Consider the following 21,194-nt stretch of genomic DNA (forward strand, 5'->3'; position numbering starts at 1 on the left):
GAGGCTGTAGCTGCAAGGTGGATAGCAGTTGTAACTTCAACAACAAAAGGAGAGTGTTGGGAGAGTAGTCATGGATCCCTCTATTCTAACTGTACCATTCAATTACAACATGTTTATGGGATGTAGAAGTTAAAAAGAAAATCAATCAATTTTTACATCCATGCGAATAATTGCTTGGTGCAATATCCAAATCCGATGGTAGGATCGAGGCTTTGAAATTCGGATTCCAATATGTGTGAGGAGGATGGGGGGTGGGGGAGGGGGTCGGAAAAGTCTGTTATAATAAACATCAACATCCCCCATAATTCAATGTTGGGCCCCTATGTCTTAATACGCCCAAAATACACGAGGACATCACATGCATAGATCGTAGGTACAAGACAAATATATTCAAGTATATAAACCCCATCATCCACCAACTCTCACCATTATCTCTCCATAATTGTCACCAAATGGAGTCTTCCTCTTCTTGGGCTCTTATAGTAATGGCATCACTAGCAGCCTTAGCCTTTCTCTCAAAATTATTACCCTTCAAATCCCACCAGCTAAAATTTCCACCAGGTCCCAAACCTTGGCCAATCATAGGCAATCTAAATCTTAAAGGTTCCCATCCCCCCAAATCTCTTCACATACTGGCCCAAAAATATGGACCAATTATGCAACTAAAGTTTGGATCTTTCCCTGTTGTGGTTGCCTCATCTGCTGAAATGGCAAAGGAATTCCTAAAAACACATGACCATGTCTTTGCCTCTAGACCCAAATCTGCCGCTGGCAAGTACTTATCTTATAACCATCACAATATCACGTGGGCACCTGCTGGACCATATTGGCGACAAGGGCGTAAGATTTTCCTCTCTGAGTTGTTTAACTCAAAACGCCTCGAGTCCTATCAATACATTCGTGTTGAAGAAATGCGTGCATTTTTGTCACGCCTTTGCACATTGTCAGGGAAGCCGGTTGTGCTTAAAGACCATCTCTTCCGTTTTACTCTAAGCAGTATGAGCAGAATTATATTAAGTAAGAAATATGTTAGTGATGAGTCTAAATACGAGACCTCGATAGTGAGACCAGAAGAATTTCAAGAAATGATAGAAGAGTTGTTCTTGCTAAATGGGGTGTTTAATATTGGGGATTGGATACCGTGGCTCAATTTCTTGGACTTGCAGGGGTACGTGAAGCAAATGAAGGCTTTAAAGAAGAAGTTTGATCGGTTCCTTGACCATGTGTTTAACGAACACAAGAAAAAGATGGAAGGAGTGAAGGATTTTGTGCCAATGGATATGGTGGATATATTATTGCAGCTGGCTAATGATCCAAATATAGATGTTAAGCTCACTTACGATAGTATTAAGGCACTCACCCAGGTACTACCGCTACCTTTCTAAAGTTATTTTTTCTATTTTTCTTCGACTTTACCAATTCAATTATATATACATATACACACACACAAAATAAATAGATCTAATTCTTCATCACATAATATTCTAACATATCATTTATCAAATCAAAATCAAATAATGCGTATTCTTAATATCATCGTTATATAACATGTCAAATAGGATAAAAGAAAAAAATCTTAATGAAGAAAGAAAGCCGAATGTGAGTATAGTAAATTAAAAATTAAAAAAAAAAACTTAATGAGAGGGAAAAAAAAGGGATAAACATTTCATAGGTGAGTAGAGTAATGACAAAAAAGGAGATTAGAAATAACAAAATCTTTTTTTTTACATTCTCGCCCAAATCATCATAACACTCAGAATTTAGTGGAATGGATCCGAGTGGACTGAAATTTGGACCTAAGTGACAGAGACGGTGGTTGATTCATATTGGTTATCTAAGAGTAATGGAACTTTCTAGCTAGAATGAAACAAAATTGACAATAATGTGAGGAATGAATAAATTCTCCTCCTACACTTGCTTATTTTCTTCCCATGTTTTCTAGTATGTCATATTTACTTTTGATTGACGTTAGGTATACTATAAATTTTACTACATAAATTTTACAAACTAATATGTTACAATTACAAATTATAAAAAAAAAAAAAAATTAATTCTGACATTCATTTATGGGTAAAACTTACCTTATGTATATTATATTAGATTTTCCAATTCCTAAGTTAGATAATAATTACTTTAGTAATTTTTACATTAATAATTTTTTTGGGTGGATAATTCGATAGTAATATACTAACCAATTGAATTATAAAATTTTTGGTGATTTTAATATTAATTTAACACAATGAAAAATATGAATTTGAACTCTGAATGTCTTAGGCACATTAAGAGATGCCCACCAATTGAGCAAAAAATGCTTTTGGCAATTTCTCATACTAGTATTGACACTTTGTCAGGATCTACTAGCTGGAGGCGTAGATACCTCTGTAACAATTATGGAATGGGCAATGGCCGAATTATTAAAGCAACCACCCCTCATCAAAAAGGCCACTGAAGAGCTGGATAGAGTAATTGGGAGAGAGAGATGGGTGGAAGAGAAAGACATTCCAGAACTTCCTTATATTGAAGCAATTGTGAAAGAGACAATGAGGAAGCACCCTGTGGCTGGATTACTTGTACCACGGTTAGCTCTTGAAGATTGTGATGTAGTTGGTTACAAAATTCAGAAAGGAACTAGAGTCTTCATAAACACATGGAGTATAGGGAGAGATCCTTCATTATGGGATGCACCTGAAGAGTTCTGCCCAGATAGGTTTTTAGGAAAGGCTATTGATGTGAAGGGACAAAATTTTGAGCTACTGCCATTTGGTTCAGGGAGGAGAATGTGCCCTGGCTACAACCATGGACTAAAGGTGGTTAGCACTACCTTGGCTAATATGTTGCATGGATTTTACTGTAAATTACCGGATAACATGAACTGTGAAGATTTAAGCATGGATGAAGTTTATGGATTTGCAACAGCTCTCAAATTCCCACTTATTGCAGTGATGGAGCCTCGACTTCCGCTTCATCTGTATTAGTTGTGAATTTGACATGTAACACCTTCTCTTTGATGTACCTTTTTGTTATTATGACACATTGCTACTAAATAATTGTGTCTTAGTCATGTATGATGTACCAAGTCTCTAGTTTCGTTGAAAATAAACTTTCGAAAAAGAAAAGTTTGGTTTGGTCTACATTTTGAAATATGGTGAACAAGATTGACAAATGTGTTTTAATAAATCTAATGTTTAACTTTTTTATTTTTTTTGGGTAAAATACAGTTAACACCCTTGTGATTTTGGCTAATGTCAACAAGGTTCAAAACTTTTCAAAACTAACTAGCTTGGTTCCTAAACTAGTAAAGCCAACTTGGATCCTAAACAATTACTCTCTCTCTCTCTCTCTCTCTCTCTCTCTCTCTCTCTCTCTCACATAGTGATTAGGGACCCAGTTGGTCATTGTTTAAAAGTTTTGGACTTAACTGACGTTAACCCAAATCTTATGGGCATTAACTGTATTTTACCCTTATTTTTTTATTATTATTTTTTTTTTTTGTTTTTTGAGTATAAAGTACAAACCAAATGTTTTATGTGGTCTCCCAAAACTGTTTGAACAAGAGTATTTGGGTCACAATTTATTTATAAGTGGGTTAAGACTCAATCCTACAGATTAGGCCCCAAACTTCTCTTGGTTCCTCTCAATTTCCTTATGTTTCCATGTTTTTCTCCTCTCTCTTGCTTTCTCCCTCCCCAGAATTTTCCAATCCCCTGCCTCTACCTTCTTATCCTTTTTATAGTCTCTTATTAGCGAGGTCATAATCATTATCTCCCCACTTTCACACATATTCCTATGTTCATCAGAATCTCAAGGAATCCTCACAACTTTAGAGGATTCCCTTGAAACTTGTTCAAGACACCGAATAGTGTTCAGGGGTGGTTCCTTAATGGCACTATCAGTCCTCAGCTACCAATCTTACTAGGTTCGTGTTTCACCCCGACTACCTTTGTTATCGGTCAACGTTTAGCCACCCACTCAAGAGTCTCTCACGTTGTCGTCCCCTCGGCCACGGTCCTGATCTCGAGGTTGGGCCCATTGCGATAAGGCCTAAGGCCTATTCTCTCCTTGCATACCAAGTTTAATTCGTCTGATGGGTCTTAGGCTTTATGTTGGGATTTGATCAAGTGGGCAGACATGGTTGCCCGGGCCCAATTCACCCACATTTTACTAATTCAACTACTTTTAGAATTCTTCGGAATGCTTAGCAAGTTAGCATATTCTAAAGATACATGCCAACAACAGAAAAAACTAGTTTAATTATCGGTTCAAACAACTAGTTCAATATATGATTAGATATAAAAGATTAGTTTTAACTTATCTTCTTTCAAATATAGATTCCAACCAAAAAAAAAAAAATCAAATTTAAAAAAAAAAAATTATTGTGTGATTAGATACATATTCTAACGAAAACCTAGTATTAAATTTGAAGTTATTTGCATGTTAACTAAAAATAGTTAACATGTGATGTTGAACTTGACCATAAAAATAGAAACTTGACCTGTAAAAATAGAAACTTTCATACAGCTCTTTTTTCATAGTTTTTGGGTCCGGTTAACGTGTGCCCTAAGGGCACACGGTAACAAATGCCTTTTTGGGTCCGGTTAACATGTACTCTTGTGATTTGGGCAACCTTTTGTTTTTGAGAGTGGAGGACAAGGAACAAAACAATCTCCATCCATAGCATCATTAGCATTAGCATCAACCATATTTTTCTTGTCCACTAAATTTTCATCACTCAACACTATCAATTCTTTTCCACCTAATGATGTTTCGCGACACCAACGTGGTGGAAGATACAAAGATTGAATTTGGTAACAATCTTTGTGAATGAAAACACTTAGTGTGTGATGATAAAGTATACCCCAAAATTCAAAATTCTTGCAACTACAACTAGTCATCTCACTATCCTATAAGACCAAGTGCTTTTGACTAGTTTTTTCTTCATAATATTGCAACACAAACTCAATACCGTTTTCTTGAAGCACCGAGTATTGTGTGGCTCTTCCAAACTCCTCTTGAAAAATCTTGATAGCATAGGGTGTCAACACACTATGTGCTTGTTGTTCTATTGGTGACAATGTTCTTAAAGAAGAACCTCTATATTTCTCCAACATTGTATCATGTGATTGTGTTTGCTCAATATCTTCAATGGCAAGGTCAACCTAAAATTACAAATTGTAAATAATTTAAAGACACATAAAGACTACAAATATTAACAAATAAAAAAATAAATCAAATTCTACAATAAACTACTAATTAATCAAATAAAATCGAAAAATAATTGCATAAGCTTACAAGATAATTAAATAATTTATGTACCTTCATTAACCATCGAAATGCACTAGTTGTTTCATTTCGAAGAAGTGCACAACCAAAGAGAATTGTCTTTCCATGTTTATTGATACCAACAAAAATACCAAAAGGCATGTCATATGCATTTACTTTGTAAGTAGTATAAAAAATAACCACATCTCCATATTTTTGGTATCAATCAAAACAAGGAGTAGGCGCCCAAAAAATATGCTCCAACCTACTCTCTTCATCAGTTGTATATGCATATTGAAATTTAGAATTCTTTTCCTTAGCAACTTTGCACAATTGTAAGAGACCCATAGCATCATTCATTACATGCATTCTTCTTATTTTCACATAAAGGTTATGGATATCTCTTTTAAAAAATGGAAGATCTCCATGCTTCACACCTTTCTCAAGTTCAATAACACGTATTATTTGCCTAACCGAAAGTCCACCCTTTTTCAACAAGAGAATGCGATCTTTATCTTCTTTAGTGATAACTCGATTGGCCGGAAGAAATCTTACTTCCGAAGGGGACAACAATTCATGATTGTGATCTATAACAAACTTAGTGACATGCCATTCTCGTGGAAAAATGTCAAATGACTTTCGCAATGTGATTCTTAGATGAGCTTTGCATTCACAGCTTGTAAATATCCTATTTCGTTGCTCCTTAGATGAATCCACTCTTTTTAATTATTGTCTACCTTCTCGGTGACAAAAGAAATCATGTCTTACATTTTCTCCATTTTTTGTGACAAAACGACCTTTTTGAATTGTAAAACCATATCGATTTGCATAATTTTTATAGAAAATGAAAGCCTCTTCTTCACTAAGAAAACATTGACCAACAAAATGTTCAAACTCATTTTCTATTGAATTAATATCTTCATTTTCTTCAATAACTCCTATTTTTTCCATTGGATATTCATTCCAAACCACTAATTCCTCCCCACAAATGTCATTATTTTCTCCATCATTTGGAAGCTCATTTAAGTCAACACAATTCCTTGAAACACTTTGATGAATCTCACTTGCAATTACAATATCATTCATCTGTTCTATGTTGTAACAAGGATAATAAAAAAAAAAAAAAAATCAACATCATATTCAACTATAAATGAAATATAAACTATAAATAAAAAAATAGAATAAAATAGTATACCTTCTTGAGGTAATTCATTTAAGTCAAAACAACTCATTGGAACTAATTGGTGAATCTCACTTGCAACAAAATTCTCATCCATTGATTCTACAATAATTTAACAAAAATGATAAATAAATATTAACATCAAATTTCAATATATTTGAAAAATAAATTAAGAACAAAAGAAATATATGTACCTTATTTATAATTTCTTGAACACTATATTCTTACAGACGTTCTTTGATCATTCATTGAACTGTTCTCAACAAAAACTCTCATCCATTGATTCTACAATAATTTAACAAAAATGATAAATAAATATTAACATCATATTTCAATATATTTGAAATATAAATTAAGAACAAAAGAAATATATGTACCTTATTTATAATTTCTTGAACATTATATTTTTGTAGACATTCTTTGATCATTCATTGAACTCTTCTTTCTTTCTTGTCTTTTTGTTGAACATTGAACTCTTTTAGTTTTTTCTATGATCTTGGTAAAGTGAAGGAGAGGAAAAAGTAAATATTGGTAAAATAAGTATTGGTGGAAGATGAAATAGAAAATGGAGGGAAATGGTAAAAAGAACATTTTTGTCTTGTTAAAAAAATTGGAGGACAATTGGTCATTTTGTTTGGTTTGATCTGGCTTGTTAAAAAAATTGGAGGACAGATCCGGCTTGCTCAAAAAGATTGGAGGTCATATTTGTCATTTTGTTTTGTTAGACCAAAAAAGTACTCCTTGTACAAAATATTTCAATTTCCTAAGTAAAAGGCCACAACTATCATTGGCATTACCGTGTGCTTAAGGCACACGATAACAAATGCCTTTTTCATATGTGATGCTAAGCCCCCACCAGTTGTACAAACGTACAATAACCATGACAGCTTTTTAAAGTTTGAAAGTTATAGGGCCGTTTGGTATGTGTGTTTAAATAACAGTTTTCAATTTTTTTAGAATTACGTGTGAGTAAAGAAATGTGTGGAAATACGTGTAATGTTGTTTGAAAACTGAAAACACGTGTTTAAAATTATGTACCAAACAACCTCGTTTTTAAAGTTTAAACCCCATTGGAAACCAAATGTACAATAACCATAAAGACCTCTTAATCTTTGTTGAACTTATCATATTAGGGTACCACCAAATGTTATGTTGGTATTATTTAATATGATAATGAAACCATTAAATATGAAAAAAAAAAGAGGGAATCACTAAATGTGATGAAAGTACAGTCACATGTGATGTTAGTACTGCATAATATGAGAATGAAACTGTCAAATTTGGATATTTTGGTAACTTTATTTTATTTTTTTTATTTGATAATAGGATATTTTGGTAACCTAGTATAACAAGTTGAATACTTATGGGTACAGTACCCTCCAAAAAAAAAGAAATAGTACCGTGTGTGTGTGTGTGTGTGTGTGTCTCTTTCTCTCTCTCTCTCTATATATATATATATGGGTTTTGAGATAATCACAATATATTGGTTTTAATGTGCCAAACTTATACTATAGCAAGTAGAGGGTAATGACCTTTCCATTGTGAGTACTTAAAATTTAAGCCCGTGGTTGCCTTTAACCAAATAAATTACACAATAATAAATCCATACCATTAATAATAAGATGCACTAAAATGACCCAATTTAACAATTTGTGGTGATTAGTGATTACTATTCATTTTGGTCTAACAAATGCTCACTAAAATATACTTCAACTAATTCATGTTTTATTAAATACTTAAGACAATGACTATGTTAGCCCACGACAATTAAAAAAAAAAAATTCACAATACAACACATCCACAACAAATGGGAGGTATTGTGCATATCAGATTCCTTCAGCCATTCAAAATAGTAAGTTAGGCACGTTTTCAAACAATTAAGAAAACTAACATCTCGAGTTTTTGAAACTCGAGATTCAACTTAAAAACCGACTCTTATACACTTGCTTTCCATTTGTTCTGCACTGCTGAGGTGGCAAAAATTGCCACGCGGATCTCGAGTCTTTAAGACTCGAGTTTTGCCTGGCACAAACTGAGTCTATAAGACTCGAGATTCAATTAGAGGAATAAATAATTTCAACAAATCTCGAGTCTTATAGACTCGAGTTTATCCTGGCACAAACCGAGTCTATAAGACTCGAGATTTACTTATCCAAACGGTGTTCTAAAACTTTGAACAGAACTCGAGTCTATAAGACTCGAGTTCTGGTGGAAGTAATTTCACTAGTCCGTTCCGTCCACACTCAAAAACAGATAGCAGTAGTTTTCAGAACGTGTTCCTTGGACTATATTATTCAGTCCACACTCAGTATCTTCAAACTCTCACCCAAAAACAGAGCATCCTCAACTCTCACCCATACACTCAGCCTCACTAACTCTCACCCATACACTCAGCCTCACTAACTCTCACTCTCACTCACCACATTGTCTCTCTCACTGCTCTTCCCTCTCAAGAATTTCATATTTCAGGTATGGGTTTTTTGATTTGATTGTTATTGTAGTTGGGTATTAGTTGTGTATGGGTTTTGCCACTAAGAGAACTTCCCAATGACTTTATGGGTTTTCCAATGACTCCATGTATTTTCCTAATATAAGATGTTCTTCTTGTAGTATCCCACTGTTGTTGATTTCAATTCCGTGTTTTTATTGGCTTGCATGTCATTTGAGCTATATATTATTTGTTATATTTTCTTTGATTTATTACTAATTCATGTGATTAATCTTAACCATCTTGATAAAAATATGTTTTTGCATTAGCCATTTTGGTGAAATAAAAAAAATTATGTTCTCATTGACTTTATTCTTTTTGAGGTGTTTCCCTGCATTAATTCTTCTTGATCAAATCTACCAATTTTAAAGAGAATGAATCTTTCATGAATTAGATTCACCAAATTCTTGTAGGTTAGAAATTTTATGAAAGATTCATAGCAATGTACGTTTCCCTTGTTATCTGATATGTGGAGTGTTGCTTGATTGTGGAGTCACCACTTTATCTTGAAGGAGTTAGTGGATTGTTTGAATTTATTGTTAAAAGACATAAAATGGGCACATGGTTATAGTAATTGTTGAAGTTACAAAACTTCAAACAATAAATAATGCGTACAAAAGACTAGCAGGACATGAGTATGCAGATATCTCAGGGGATTTAGGTGTGGATGTTGGGATGTAAGTCTTGCTTTGGAGTTGACTGTGTTGTTTGCCATGCCTGGAAATTGTGAGCATCTCAGAATATAGTAAAAAAATAACTTGGAGAGGATTATTTGTGTAGTTACTAAGAAGTACTTTAAGGGCTGCCTAATATTTCCTTCATTTTGCTTTCTGACATGGTGCTAGAGACATTAATGTAATTTTAACTGCTTGAGTTGCCCTTTTTCAGTTTTGTAAATGGTAAACGTAGCACTAGAACATGACAGTTCCTTTATTTAGGAATTGTCTGCCTCTATACAAGATGCAAACTTAAGAACCATTGATTTTGTTATAGGTAAATCATGTGGACGTTTACATTTTGTTTTTTCCAGTGAAACCTTTAAAGTCCCTAAAACTTTATATAGTGGTGTAGCAGATTGAGTTTAGATGTGTATAGGTTAATATAGATGTGTATAGGCTAGTACAGGTTAATATATGTTAGATGTGTATAGATGTGTATAGGTTAGTATAGATTAGTACAGGTTAATATAGATGTGTATGTGTGAACAAAATATTATGGAGCAGAGGTTCTCTTATTCATTTTTGAAGGGGCTTTTGCAATTATTTAGTCCCCCATTATCTTTTGCAATTTTGTATGTGTTAAAAAAAATTGCGTTTGCAATTATCTTTTGCTTTACATGTGTTTACCTCTCATACCATGTTACTGTAATTAGCCTCTTGCATATAGGAAGGATAGATGGATTTGTATATGTTCAATTGTTAAATATAGTCGTAGTATACTAAGAAATGGCACGAAAAAATGTTCAGTTTGTATGTATGATGAAAAGCAACTTATAAAAGTTTCTTGGCTGCATCTTTTTATTAGAAAGTTAAAGACCTACTAAAAAGTTTGTTTTAGATCAGGGAACTTGAAAATGTTTGTTAACTAACATAGTAACTTGACTGTAACAGGTTCACAATGCCTGAAATTGATATAATCATATACCACGGTGGTCCGTTGAAGAATGCCAATGCGAACAAGGGATTGCCATTTGAAGGGCCGGGTATAAAGACCTATTATACCCAAATTGATCGTAGGTTGAAGACCCTTGACTAATTGAAGATGATGGTTATGGAAGAGTTGTGTAAGAACCCTGCTGTGCACAACATACACATTACTTATCGCATGCCAAATGAAATCCTGAAGCACCGGATTAATTACAAGTACATGGCGATAGAAGCAGACAAACATGTGAAGATCATATTTGACAAGTTGGAGAGAATACCTGAAGTAACTAACATTGAGTTGTACATACAGTTGGAGCCATGTGCAGAAGTTGGTATTGAGGAAATCCAACAAACACAAACAAGTTTACAAGTTACAGTTCCAGATGCTCAATACCAGTATTTTACACATGTAGAGCATGCTAATGTTCATGCCGATGATGATGATGATGAGGATGAGAATGATGATGATTATGATGATGAGGATGAGGATGAGGATGAGGATGATGACTATGTTGATGAAAATATTGCCATTAACGGTGAAGATTTTGGCGATAGAGATGAGATTGAAGACATGATTGAACAAGGGGACTTTAGGGACTTTGAGAGGGACATTGATGACGATGAGACATTGGACGGTAGTCAACCTGATGCATACAATGTTCTTAGTGTCCAAAACATTACAGACACAATCCCTGTGTACTCACCACCTGCCTTGTCATTTTCTGAAAATACTTGGGAAAATTTATTTGATCCTTCACATATTGAGACACTATTTGTGTCTAGTTGGAGAGAGGGGATGAATTTGTGTAAAGGCTTGACTTTTGCCAATAAAATGGAGGTGCAACGTGTATTAACAAAGTGTGCCCTCAAGGAAAACAAACATTTTATGATCACTAGGTCAACCACGACAAAACTTTGTGCGAAATGCGTTGATGAGTCATGCACGTGGTATGTCTGCGTAGTCATGAAGCCCAAGTTCCACAATCTATGGATGGTCACCGTGTACAAGGGTCCTCACACTTGTATATGGACTGGGGTGCGAAATGATGGTAGAATGATGAGTTGTAAATTTATTGCAGATGACATCCTTAAGAAGTTATGTGAGGATCACACTACCCCAATTAAGCATCTCAGATCTATGATAGAGTCGAAATATGAGGGACAAAAGCCTTCTTACTACAAGGTGTGGGATGCGAAACAAAAGGCGATTGGGAAGATGTTTGGGAATTGGGAAGAGTCTTACCAAAGGTTGCAGAAGTTGCTAATGACATATATTGATCAGGATCCGACTACGCAGGTGTTCTATCGTACCACATCCACCGGTGAAGATGACACAGTATTTTTGAATTATGTGTTTTGGTCTTTCGGTCTAAGCATTGATGGATTCAAATATTGCAAGCCGGTTATCAGTATTGATGGGACCCATCTGTATGGTAAATATCAGGGAAAGTTGTTGGTTGCAATGGCAACCGACGCTAACAACAAGGTATTCCCTCTTGCCTTTGCTATTGTGGATTCTGAGTCAGGGTCTAGTTGGAGGTGGTTTTTACTATGCCTCAGAGATGCGATTGGCCGCGTGATACCTAACGAAGGCATTTGCATAATTTCTGACCGACATCTCGGTATCAAAAACGCCATTGCAAACTGTCCTAGAAGGGATGATGGAAGAGCACTGGTATTTCATAGATATTGCCTTCGACATGTTGCTAGCAACTTTAGCACACATTTTCAGAACTCGACTCTGAAGTCAGCGGCGTTGAAAGCCGGATATGCTAGTCAGGCAGTGAAATTTACCTCCATAATGGAGACCATTAAGCAGGCGGATATTGAGGCCATTAGAAATAAGAAGAAGTTGACGGGGAAGGATGGCAAGGAAAAGAATCAAGATTATCTTCCATACACATACCTAATGGGTGAGTCTGTGGATATGTGGACCCAGTCACATGATGGTGGGAGACGTTTTGGGGCAATGACAACCAATATATCAGAGTGCTTCAATGGTGTATTGAAAGGTGCACGGGGCCTTCCTATTGCCGCGTTGGTTGAGTTCACTTGGAACAAACTTGTCAGTTATTTCCACGACCGTCGCAAAGACTACCTTTTTGAGTTCTCAGAGGGTAAGAAATGGAGTAAATATGCCTTCTCCAAGTGGGATGAGAATAAGAGTAAATCTGAGAAACATTATCTCAAGCCATTTAGCAATGAAGAGCTGATATTTCAAATAGTTACCCAACTCAACACGTGTAGTGTAGGAGGGGGAAACCACAGTTATGAAGTTTGGTTACAGGAAAGAACATGCAGTTGTGGGAAATGGCAAAACATAGGGATCCCGTGTTCACATGCAATCAGAGTATGTGACTATTTAAATATTGATTCGACCACATATATTCACCCGTGTTATGGTTTGAACAATGCCATTAACACTTATGAGCATGCATTTGTGGTTCCTAAGTCTCCGGCCTTGTGGAGGGATCCCATAGGGCCAAAGTGGTTGCCTAATCCAGCATTGTTGCGGGCCAAAGGTCGACCAGTGAAGTTGAGAATAAGGAATGAGATGGATGGAGTGAGGAATAAGGATCGAGAACCGGGATGGCGGAGGGAGGATGCAGATTTGATAGAGAGTCAGCCCAAGCAGACATGTGGACTGTGTCATGCTTCTGGGCATAACCGCAGAAAATGTCCGCAGTCCCGTGGCGCTTCCACAAGCAGTCATGTTCCACACTAGGTAGGTAGATGGCAAATACTTATGCATCGGTTAAATATTTGTTGTTCATTCCATGTTGACCTAATGTTTACTATCTTTTCTCCTAATGTGATTACTCTACGTTTTTCAGGCATGCTTCCAAGGACGATGTTTTTGTTGTGTGGACAACCGATGTTAGGAAAAGTGACTACATTGTATTGGCTCTATGTGAACTTTTTGGTTTTTGTTGAATGTGCTTGTAAATCTCTATTCAATGTATGCCTACGAAGATTGTGATTTCAGTAGTATGGTTAGAACTGCAAATTATGCGTGGTTGGGCATGTTTAGAATGTTGATATTGAGAATGCCTTTTCTTGCGATGTAACTGCATTTTGCATTGTAAAACCATGTTCATACAGAGAGCGTAGAAGTTTCAGTAGTTTCGTTTGATGTAATCTACGTGTATTTACATTCTTAGCTTCTTTGCCTCTAAATGAGTGTTTATGGATTATATTCGTAGTTTATCTATCTTTGCTTCTCACCAGGTGCATGCACACGTTTCAGTTTTTGGTTTGTCTGCATAACCAGGAAAAAAGAAAAAAAAAATCCCCAGTCAATGATTCCTGGAATGAGCAGAGGAAAACAGAGCAAAACAAAAAAAAATAAAAAAATTTCCAAAGAACTCTAGTCTATGAAACTCGAGTTCCACTGGAAAAAACAGAGGAAAACAGAGCAACCCTCCTGGACCTCTCTGAGTAAACAGAGCAAAACCAATAAAAAAAATTTTCCAGTGGAACTCGAGTCTATGAAACTCGAGTTCCACTGGAAAAAACAGAGCAGAGCAACACCTCTCTGAGTAAACAAGCAAAACCTAAAAAAAATTTTCCAGGGAACTCGAGTCTATGAAACTCGAGTTCCACTGGAAAAAACAGAGCAAAACAGAGCAACCCTATTGGACCTCTCTGAGTAAACAAGCAAAACGAAGGAAAAAAATTTTCCAGGGGAACTCGAGGCTATGAAACTCGAGTTCCACTGGAAAAAACAGAGCAGCTTATTGGACCTCTCGGAGTAAACAGAGCGAAACAAAGAAATAAATGAAATCTAGAACTCGAGTCTATGAAACTCGAGTTTCAGTATTTGATTCTCGAGTTTTATAGACTCGAGTTCCCCTGGGAAATTTTTTATTTTATTTATTTAATTTTGTTAAATAAAGGAACTCGAGTCTTATAGACTCGAGTTCCATGAGGATTGAAAATTTTATATTTTATTTATTTAATTTTGTTAAAATTTTTTATTTTATTTATTTAATTTTGTTAAAGAGAGGAACTCGACTCGAGTTCCATGAGGATTGAAATTTTTTTATTTTTTTTATTTAATTTTGTTAAAATTTTTTATTTTATTTATTTAATTTTGTTAAAGAGAGGAACTCGAGTGTTATAGACTCGAGTTCCATGAGGATTGAAATTTTTTTATTTTTTTATTTAATTTTGTTAAAATTTTTTTATTTTATTTATTTAATTTTGTTAAAGAGAGGAACTCGAGTCTTATAGACTCGAGTTCTATGAGGATTGAAAATTTTTTATTTTTTTTATTTAATTTTGTTAAAGGTGACAATTGTTGTTCTTCTCTAGAAATTAGCTTTTTAGAACTTTTGAAGGGAAAAAGTTCTGTTTATGTTTTGTAATTTTGTTTTTAACCACTTGGCCTCCTTTTATGTGGAGTAGATGTGTACACTGGGATTTTTTTATTTTTCTTTTTCTTTTTAACTTTAATTGATTGAGCTCCTGTGTTACCCAAACCCCAATGCCAATACTATTAACTCTAAATTATATAATAAATACACGTTTCATAAATGGTCCTCCTCATGGAAGTAGCTTTTGCCGCACTCAGTCTTCAATTAATTGGAATCACCGGCTCCTATATTGTTATGCCTTCCAGCTAGCATTATTGCTAGGTTATATTTAGATACTTTGCATATGACTGATCATTTTAAATTCACATATACTCTATATTCGATTATGAAATTTTAAAATTTTTATGCGCATTGTAACCTGTAGATGCATTGCATTGAATAAACTATTCCACTCCATAACACCAAATGAGTGCTTTTGACAATATAGTGAAATGATCTTAACTCCAAATAATATGAGACACAAGGTTTTGATCCAAAAAATGTGTCAACTACATAGTTCTCTCTATACAAAACATAAAATTCCTGCCAATCAAGGCTTAAATATCCACATCTCAATACATTGTTCTCTCTATACAAAATTTGCAATCACACTAAGAAATGGCACGGAAAAGAAAGTTATCCACCCTTTTAAGACGGTAACCAAACCAAGATAAGGTGGCAATGACAATGTTGGTCTCAAATCCCCCCATTCAACTTCCAACTGTCAGGCATTGGAGATGGCTTGAGAGAGTCCTTTGAAATCGTCATGATGGTACCTAATACAAATCACAAACAGAATTTTATCACATTTCCCATATAATGCAAAAACAAAAATCTATCATTCATATATTTATCAATTTAATTAATTATATAGTTTTTGCAAACTATTTAGTTTCTTTACAAAGAAAACGAGGCCAAGAATACTAGCTAAGTAATAGAAAAAAGAAATAAATATTTGCAAGAGCCTCTTTGAAATAATACCATCATTCAGTATTGCGATTATCAGAAGCATGAAAGGTGGGAACTTATCTTCCCATATCAAAGCTAGAAGCACAAAACCAAGCTGCAAAAAGGTTGCGTTAACGAATTATAAGAAAGTTGAAACCAAAAAGCAAGAATTAAACCTTTAGCCAGACCAGCTAGTGAAAATGAACTAAACAATATCAGTTTTAAATGCAAAATACTCCTAGCTTACCAATGTCCTTATGGTTATGGAGACAGCATATATCTGTATATTCATGCAAGCTAATTAGTTTTACCATTAAACAAAAAATATATACAAACAAAACTATGGAAAAAACACATGACAACTTATGTGTAACAATCATGTTTGGTACTACAAAAGTTTCTGATATATTTTGCATGCTTATTGCGTAGACATAAAAATGACAAGTAACAACTTCAAGTCTAGGAATCAACCTTCCAGGGTGATATTGAGAAGCAAGTTCTTGTTTGAGATTATGAAATGGGAAAAGCACTTGCTTTTCAGCGTACGATCCTGAATTTGAAGGAGGTTCACACTTTAGATGGATATCAAATGTAAATCCAACTTACATTATTTATGTCTTTATCAATTTTTCCCTGGTCGATGCATCTTCTGGCGCTCATGCATACGGTGCTGAAGCAAATGCATCTTCTGCATCGAATGTTGACAAGCTTCATCAAGAAATCTCAGTTCGTTCAGCAGTAGTCATAATTCCATTGATTATTGTGTGGACACACACACATATTCCTTGGAGTATTTTCTAGAAAATCCATAGAGGAGGTACAAGAGAAGAAGATGTTGCTGGAAAAGCTACAAGTCAGAATGAATGAAGCAGAAGCAAAGGCCAACAAGCTTAAAGTGTCATTGGAGAATCTATGTGGTATACTAACAAGGTTTTTACATTTCATATTTTGTTTTTATTATAAATAATTCCAATCATTGAGGACATTTTTCTTCCATAATAATATGTTAGAGCTCAATCAGACGATGGGAAATATCTATCATAGGAAAAAGCAGAACATGATCTGATAAAGCTTGAACAAGCCCTGCATGATGAAGAAGCGGTCTGCCTTCTTTTCCTGGACTCTTCACCTTCCAATGCTTCAAGAGGGTTGATATAACAGTGATATCTGTGCCTACAAATAAAGCAATAATTCTAATCAAAACCCAATGCAATTGAAATTTTGAATATGTATGTCATAATAGTTTTTTTTTTCAAAACATTGAATGTAATATTTGCCTAAAACGAGTATGTTTCTTAATGAAGGAATACAACTGGCTGCAACGTCGTAGTACTAAGTGCACAAAACTTAGTTATATTTGTGGGGTTTTTCAGTGGTTAAGGTTGAACCCACAACTACTTTTGGTAAAAGGCACTTGTCATTGCAACAAGGCTTGACCACTAGTGCAACTACTAATTCAGGCCACTAGAGCAAGGCTTGATTCAAGGCACGATTTATATGTGCAACTGCTAATTCTCACTCTTAACATTTTCAAAACGCATTATTAAAAGAAATTAATTTTAAAAGCCAATCGACCATACCTTAACCCTTTTCAAAAGATCTTTTGCATTATTGTCATGCTTGAAGTGTTCTCTTACACGCTACAAATAGACAGAACAAAGATGGTAGAGCACAGAATTTAGGAATTTGATGATTTATAGGGTCCCTTGAGCATACTTTGCAATAGCCTCATAGTGTCCAAAAATTCACCCTATGTTTGGATGGGGCAGTTCCAAACTTACCCTAAAGGATGTGGGCCAATGAAATTAAGGTCCTACCAATTTAATCATATCAACATGGTAATGGGTTGCAGAAGTCAAACATCATTTATCCAAAATGTGTAAAGTAGTGGCATGACTCCCCAAAGTGATGGGGAATCAATCTACCTAAGAGGCATTAATTAGAGCTAAATGGATAAAAGGAAACAACATACCTCTAGTATTTTATTGAAAGCCTTTGCCAAGGCTGGTTTAATATCAACTCGATGTAGCTTTCCACTTTCATAGTAAGCAACCAATTCTTCAAAGCTTTCGAACCTCTTGGATTGTAGAGAAAATTTACATTGCAAGAAAACAATCTGAGTTACTATTCCCAATGGAAAATGATTTTCGAAAAATGGCGCAAGCAACTATAGGTCTATTCTTAAGGAGCACGGACTTTGAACAAGATGCAAGGGTTGACATGCATGTGAAAAGGCAGATGTCGTACCATTAACTAAATAAAATAAGTAAAGCTTTCATAATAAAATCCTTATGACTTACTTGTCACCACCATTCTTTGCACTGCGCTCTACTACAAACTTTTTAAACCAACGTAAAATGAGGTACTTCACATACTCCAAGCATGGATTCCCTTCCACAATATCTGGAGGACAGTATGCTCTCTTTATCTTCAAATTTACTTTCGCCTACAACATGGAGGCAGACTAAATCTAAGGTTAACCTAGTTTATAATCTAGTATCATTATGCTATGCGCAACTAATAAAGAAAACACTATGTAGCCCCCTATATGGAAATTTGATACCCCTATACATGCACCCTACCTCGTCATCTTCCATAAAAGTTGAAGATAGTGGATCACTTTTCGACATCTTCTCCTGACCTTGTTGTAAACTGGGTAACATGTTTGTAAATTACCAGTAAGCAAAACAAATAAAGACCACACATAAGCACATTGCATGCATGGGTAGAAAATTTGTGCTGCAGTGAACTCGTCCTCATCACTTCGACCCATAATGTGACCACACCTGCAGCAAAATATAATAGAAGTAAAAATAACAACTACATCACCAGCATATTAAAGTAATAATAATAATCATCATACCATAATTCACGTTTATATCCTTGAAACCGTATTCCTTTGTGCTATATCCATCACAAGAGGCTAGTGCTCATGAGCTTGATTCGGTTTATCTCGTTCGACGACCGCAGAAACTCCACCTTCCCTCCATCAGTATCCATCCCAACGGCCTTCCAAATCTGAATGAGGTAGCGCCCAACAACATCAATTTTCTTCAACTGACCTCCCAGTAGATTGGTTAGCTGGGCAAACCAATCTACAATCCATATTTTCACTCTACACCCAGCAGATGTCAACTTGTTCACATTTATTTATAATAAAAACAAAATATGAAATGTAAAAACCTTGTTAGTATACCACATAGATTCTCCAATGACACTTTAAGCTTGTTGGCCTTTGCTTCTGCTTCATTCATTCTGACTTGTAGCTTTTCCAGCAACATCTTCTTCTCTTGTACATCCTCTTTGGATTTTCTTGAAAATACTCCAAGGAATATGTGTGTGTGTCCACACAATAATCAATGGAATTATGACTATTGCTGAACGAACTGAGATTTCTTGATGAAGCTCGTCAACATTCGATGCAGAAGATGCATTTGCTTCAGCACCGTATGCATGAGCGCCAGAAGATGCATCGAGCAGGAAAAATTTGATAAAATTTAAAGGACCTGCATAGTCCAGCCCATAACAGACCTGCAGATTCTAGCCCATAAAGGACCTGCATTTGGGAATTATCTAGCTCAACTAGGGCCGATATTAGGCAATTATCTATCTCTCTTGAAGGGGCTCTAAATAATCCTTCTAGCCTTAGCAATTTGATAATATCAATGACTCGATTATCTTGCATCTGAACGTTTGCCATCTCCTTAGTGTGACCACGGCACGTAAGTGGGCCCGAGTCCTACAAAATCGATCAAAATAATAGCGGTTGTTAGAACTAGAAATACAACATTGAAAGAACTTGCTAACTAACAGTCAAAGACAACATAAATATTAAAGCAGTTGTTAGAACTATAAATTTCACCTCGCCATTCCAAATGGCCTCTGATCGATGATATGGCTGTCGTGTCAACAATGACCTCTGACACGGACCGGGGTCCAAGACCTCTAACTCCTCATCAATCTGAGGCTCCATACTGCAAACAGTGCAACTGTGAGATCATTAATAGTGTAGGGGCAAAGGAGTGCTAATGTAAAATAGAATTTTCTTCAAAAAAGATAAGTTCGCAATCATACCAAAAAACATGCAAATCGATGATGTTTACACAATCAAAGAAATTAGAATTGGTAAGTTAGAAAAAAACATAATGAATTTTTTGGAGTTGGAATAATTTTGTAAACTTTTACAATTAAAGGAAATTGAATTATGTACCAAATAAAATGACTACTTTCATTAATTCTGCTTTTTTTTTGAATCAATGTACTTTAGAATTGAGTTTATACCCCCACAAGAATAAGCTTGTTCATTTAGAGAGAGAGGTAGAGAAGTGACAAAGACACCTACAAGAATGAAACAATGCAACTAAAGGAGACATATCTATACTATCCAAAAAAATAAAAAAAGAGGAGACCCATCTTGACATTAAACAATGCAGTTGTAACAAAACAGGGACAACACAAAAGAAAATTATTTCAAATTTTTCATTGTGGTACCTTCGCATATTTATTCAAAGAATGAGATTAAGAGGTTCTCATTCTCTTTCTCCTCATTCTCATTTCGAACTAGTGTTTAACCCGCGTGATGCGCGAGATCATTTAAAATCTTATAAGTAGAAGAAAATACAGGTAATTGCTTTAAATATATATTATACATTGTTAAGACTCTTAGTCATTACAACTCTACTGTGTATAGCTATAAAAATGGTTTCATTAGAGGTAATAAAGTTGTAAGAAGTAGATATCTTTATATTTCTTTTAAAATAAAAAGAAAGAGAGGAAAAGATATGGAAAGATAAATTATTTAACTTATTATATTTCTTAGGTAAAACTCCATAGTGTTCCATTAAGCAATTGAGAAGGAAAAATAGCACAATTGACATTATAAGGAAAATTTTGATGTATTCAAGTAGATATATAACTGATCCAAACAGCCATAGTACAATTATATACACTATATTGACATACATAACTTTTTACTTTACAATAACAGAACAATAGGGGAAAATCTATTTATTTTAATAAAGCAAATACTGTTGTCTACATTCTTCATTCAGCTTATACACTTTGAAATCAACCATTTTGGGCCATCACAGTGTCTAACATATCAAATTGTGAAATATAATTACATTTTATAGTATCGCTGTTCTAGTCTGTCAGCTTTATTTAAAGGCAAAAAAATAATAATTAACGATACTATGAAATACATAAAGACTCGTAGAGTAAGGTAGTATATACAATAGAGTTCAGTTTTTTTTCTTCTTTGTAGCAATTTGCTTAGTACTTTTTTGACGTTTTTGAAGCATTTGGAGCGGCATAAATTA

General features: G+C 34.9%; 1 protein-coding gene and 1 pseudogene across 1 annotated transcript; one reads left to right on the top strand and one right to left on the bottom strand.

The window, feature by feature from the left end:
* The first annotated feature begins 427 nt into the window (after positions 1-427).
* Positions 428-3,131, top strand: LOC115969096 (dimethylnonatriene synthase-like). Its single transcript, XM_031088660.1, has 2 exons — positions 428-1,364; positions 2,352-3,131. Exons 1-2 carry the CDS (start codon positions 453-455, stop codon positions 2,973-2,975), a joined length of 1,536 nt encoding a protein of 511 aa, XP_030944520.1. The 5' UTR covers positions 428-452; the 3' UTR covers positions 2,976-3,131.
* A 5,312-nt stretch (positions 3,132-8,443) lies between these two features.
* On the bottom strand, positions 8,444-19,849 carry LOC115966305 (annotated as a pseudogene).
* Positions 19,850-21,194: the final 1,345 nt, after the last annotated feature.

This window comes from Quercus lobata, chromosome 11 (genome assembly GCF_001633185.2).
Source record: "Quercus lobata isolate SW786 chromosome 11, ValleyOak3.0 Primary Assembly, whole genome shotgun sequence".
Lineage (NCBI taxonomy): Eukaryota > Viridiplantae > Streptophyta > Magnoliopsida > Fagales > Fagaceae > Quercus > Quercus lobata.

Bases quoted from the DNA above. Each gene is read 5' to 3' on its own strand.
- LOC115969096 (XM_031088660.1), top strand. From the start codon at position 453: ATGGAGTCTTCCTCTTCTTGGGCTCTTATAGTAATGGCATCACTAGCA. The intron at 1,365-2,351 runs GTACTACCGCTA...ACACTTTGTCAG, and splicing joins GTATTAAGGCACTCACCCAG to GATCTACTAGCTGGAGGCGT.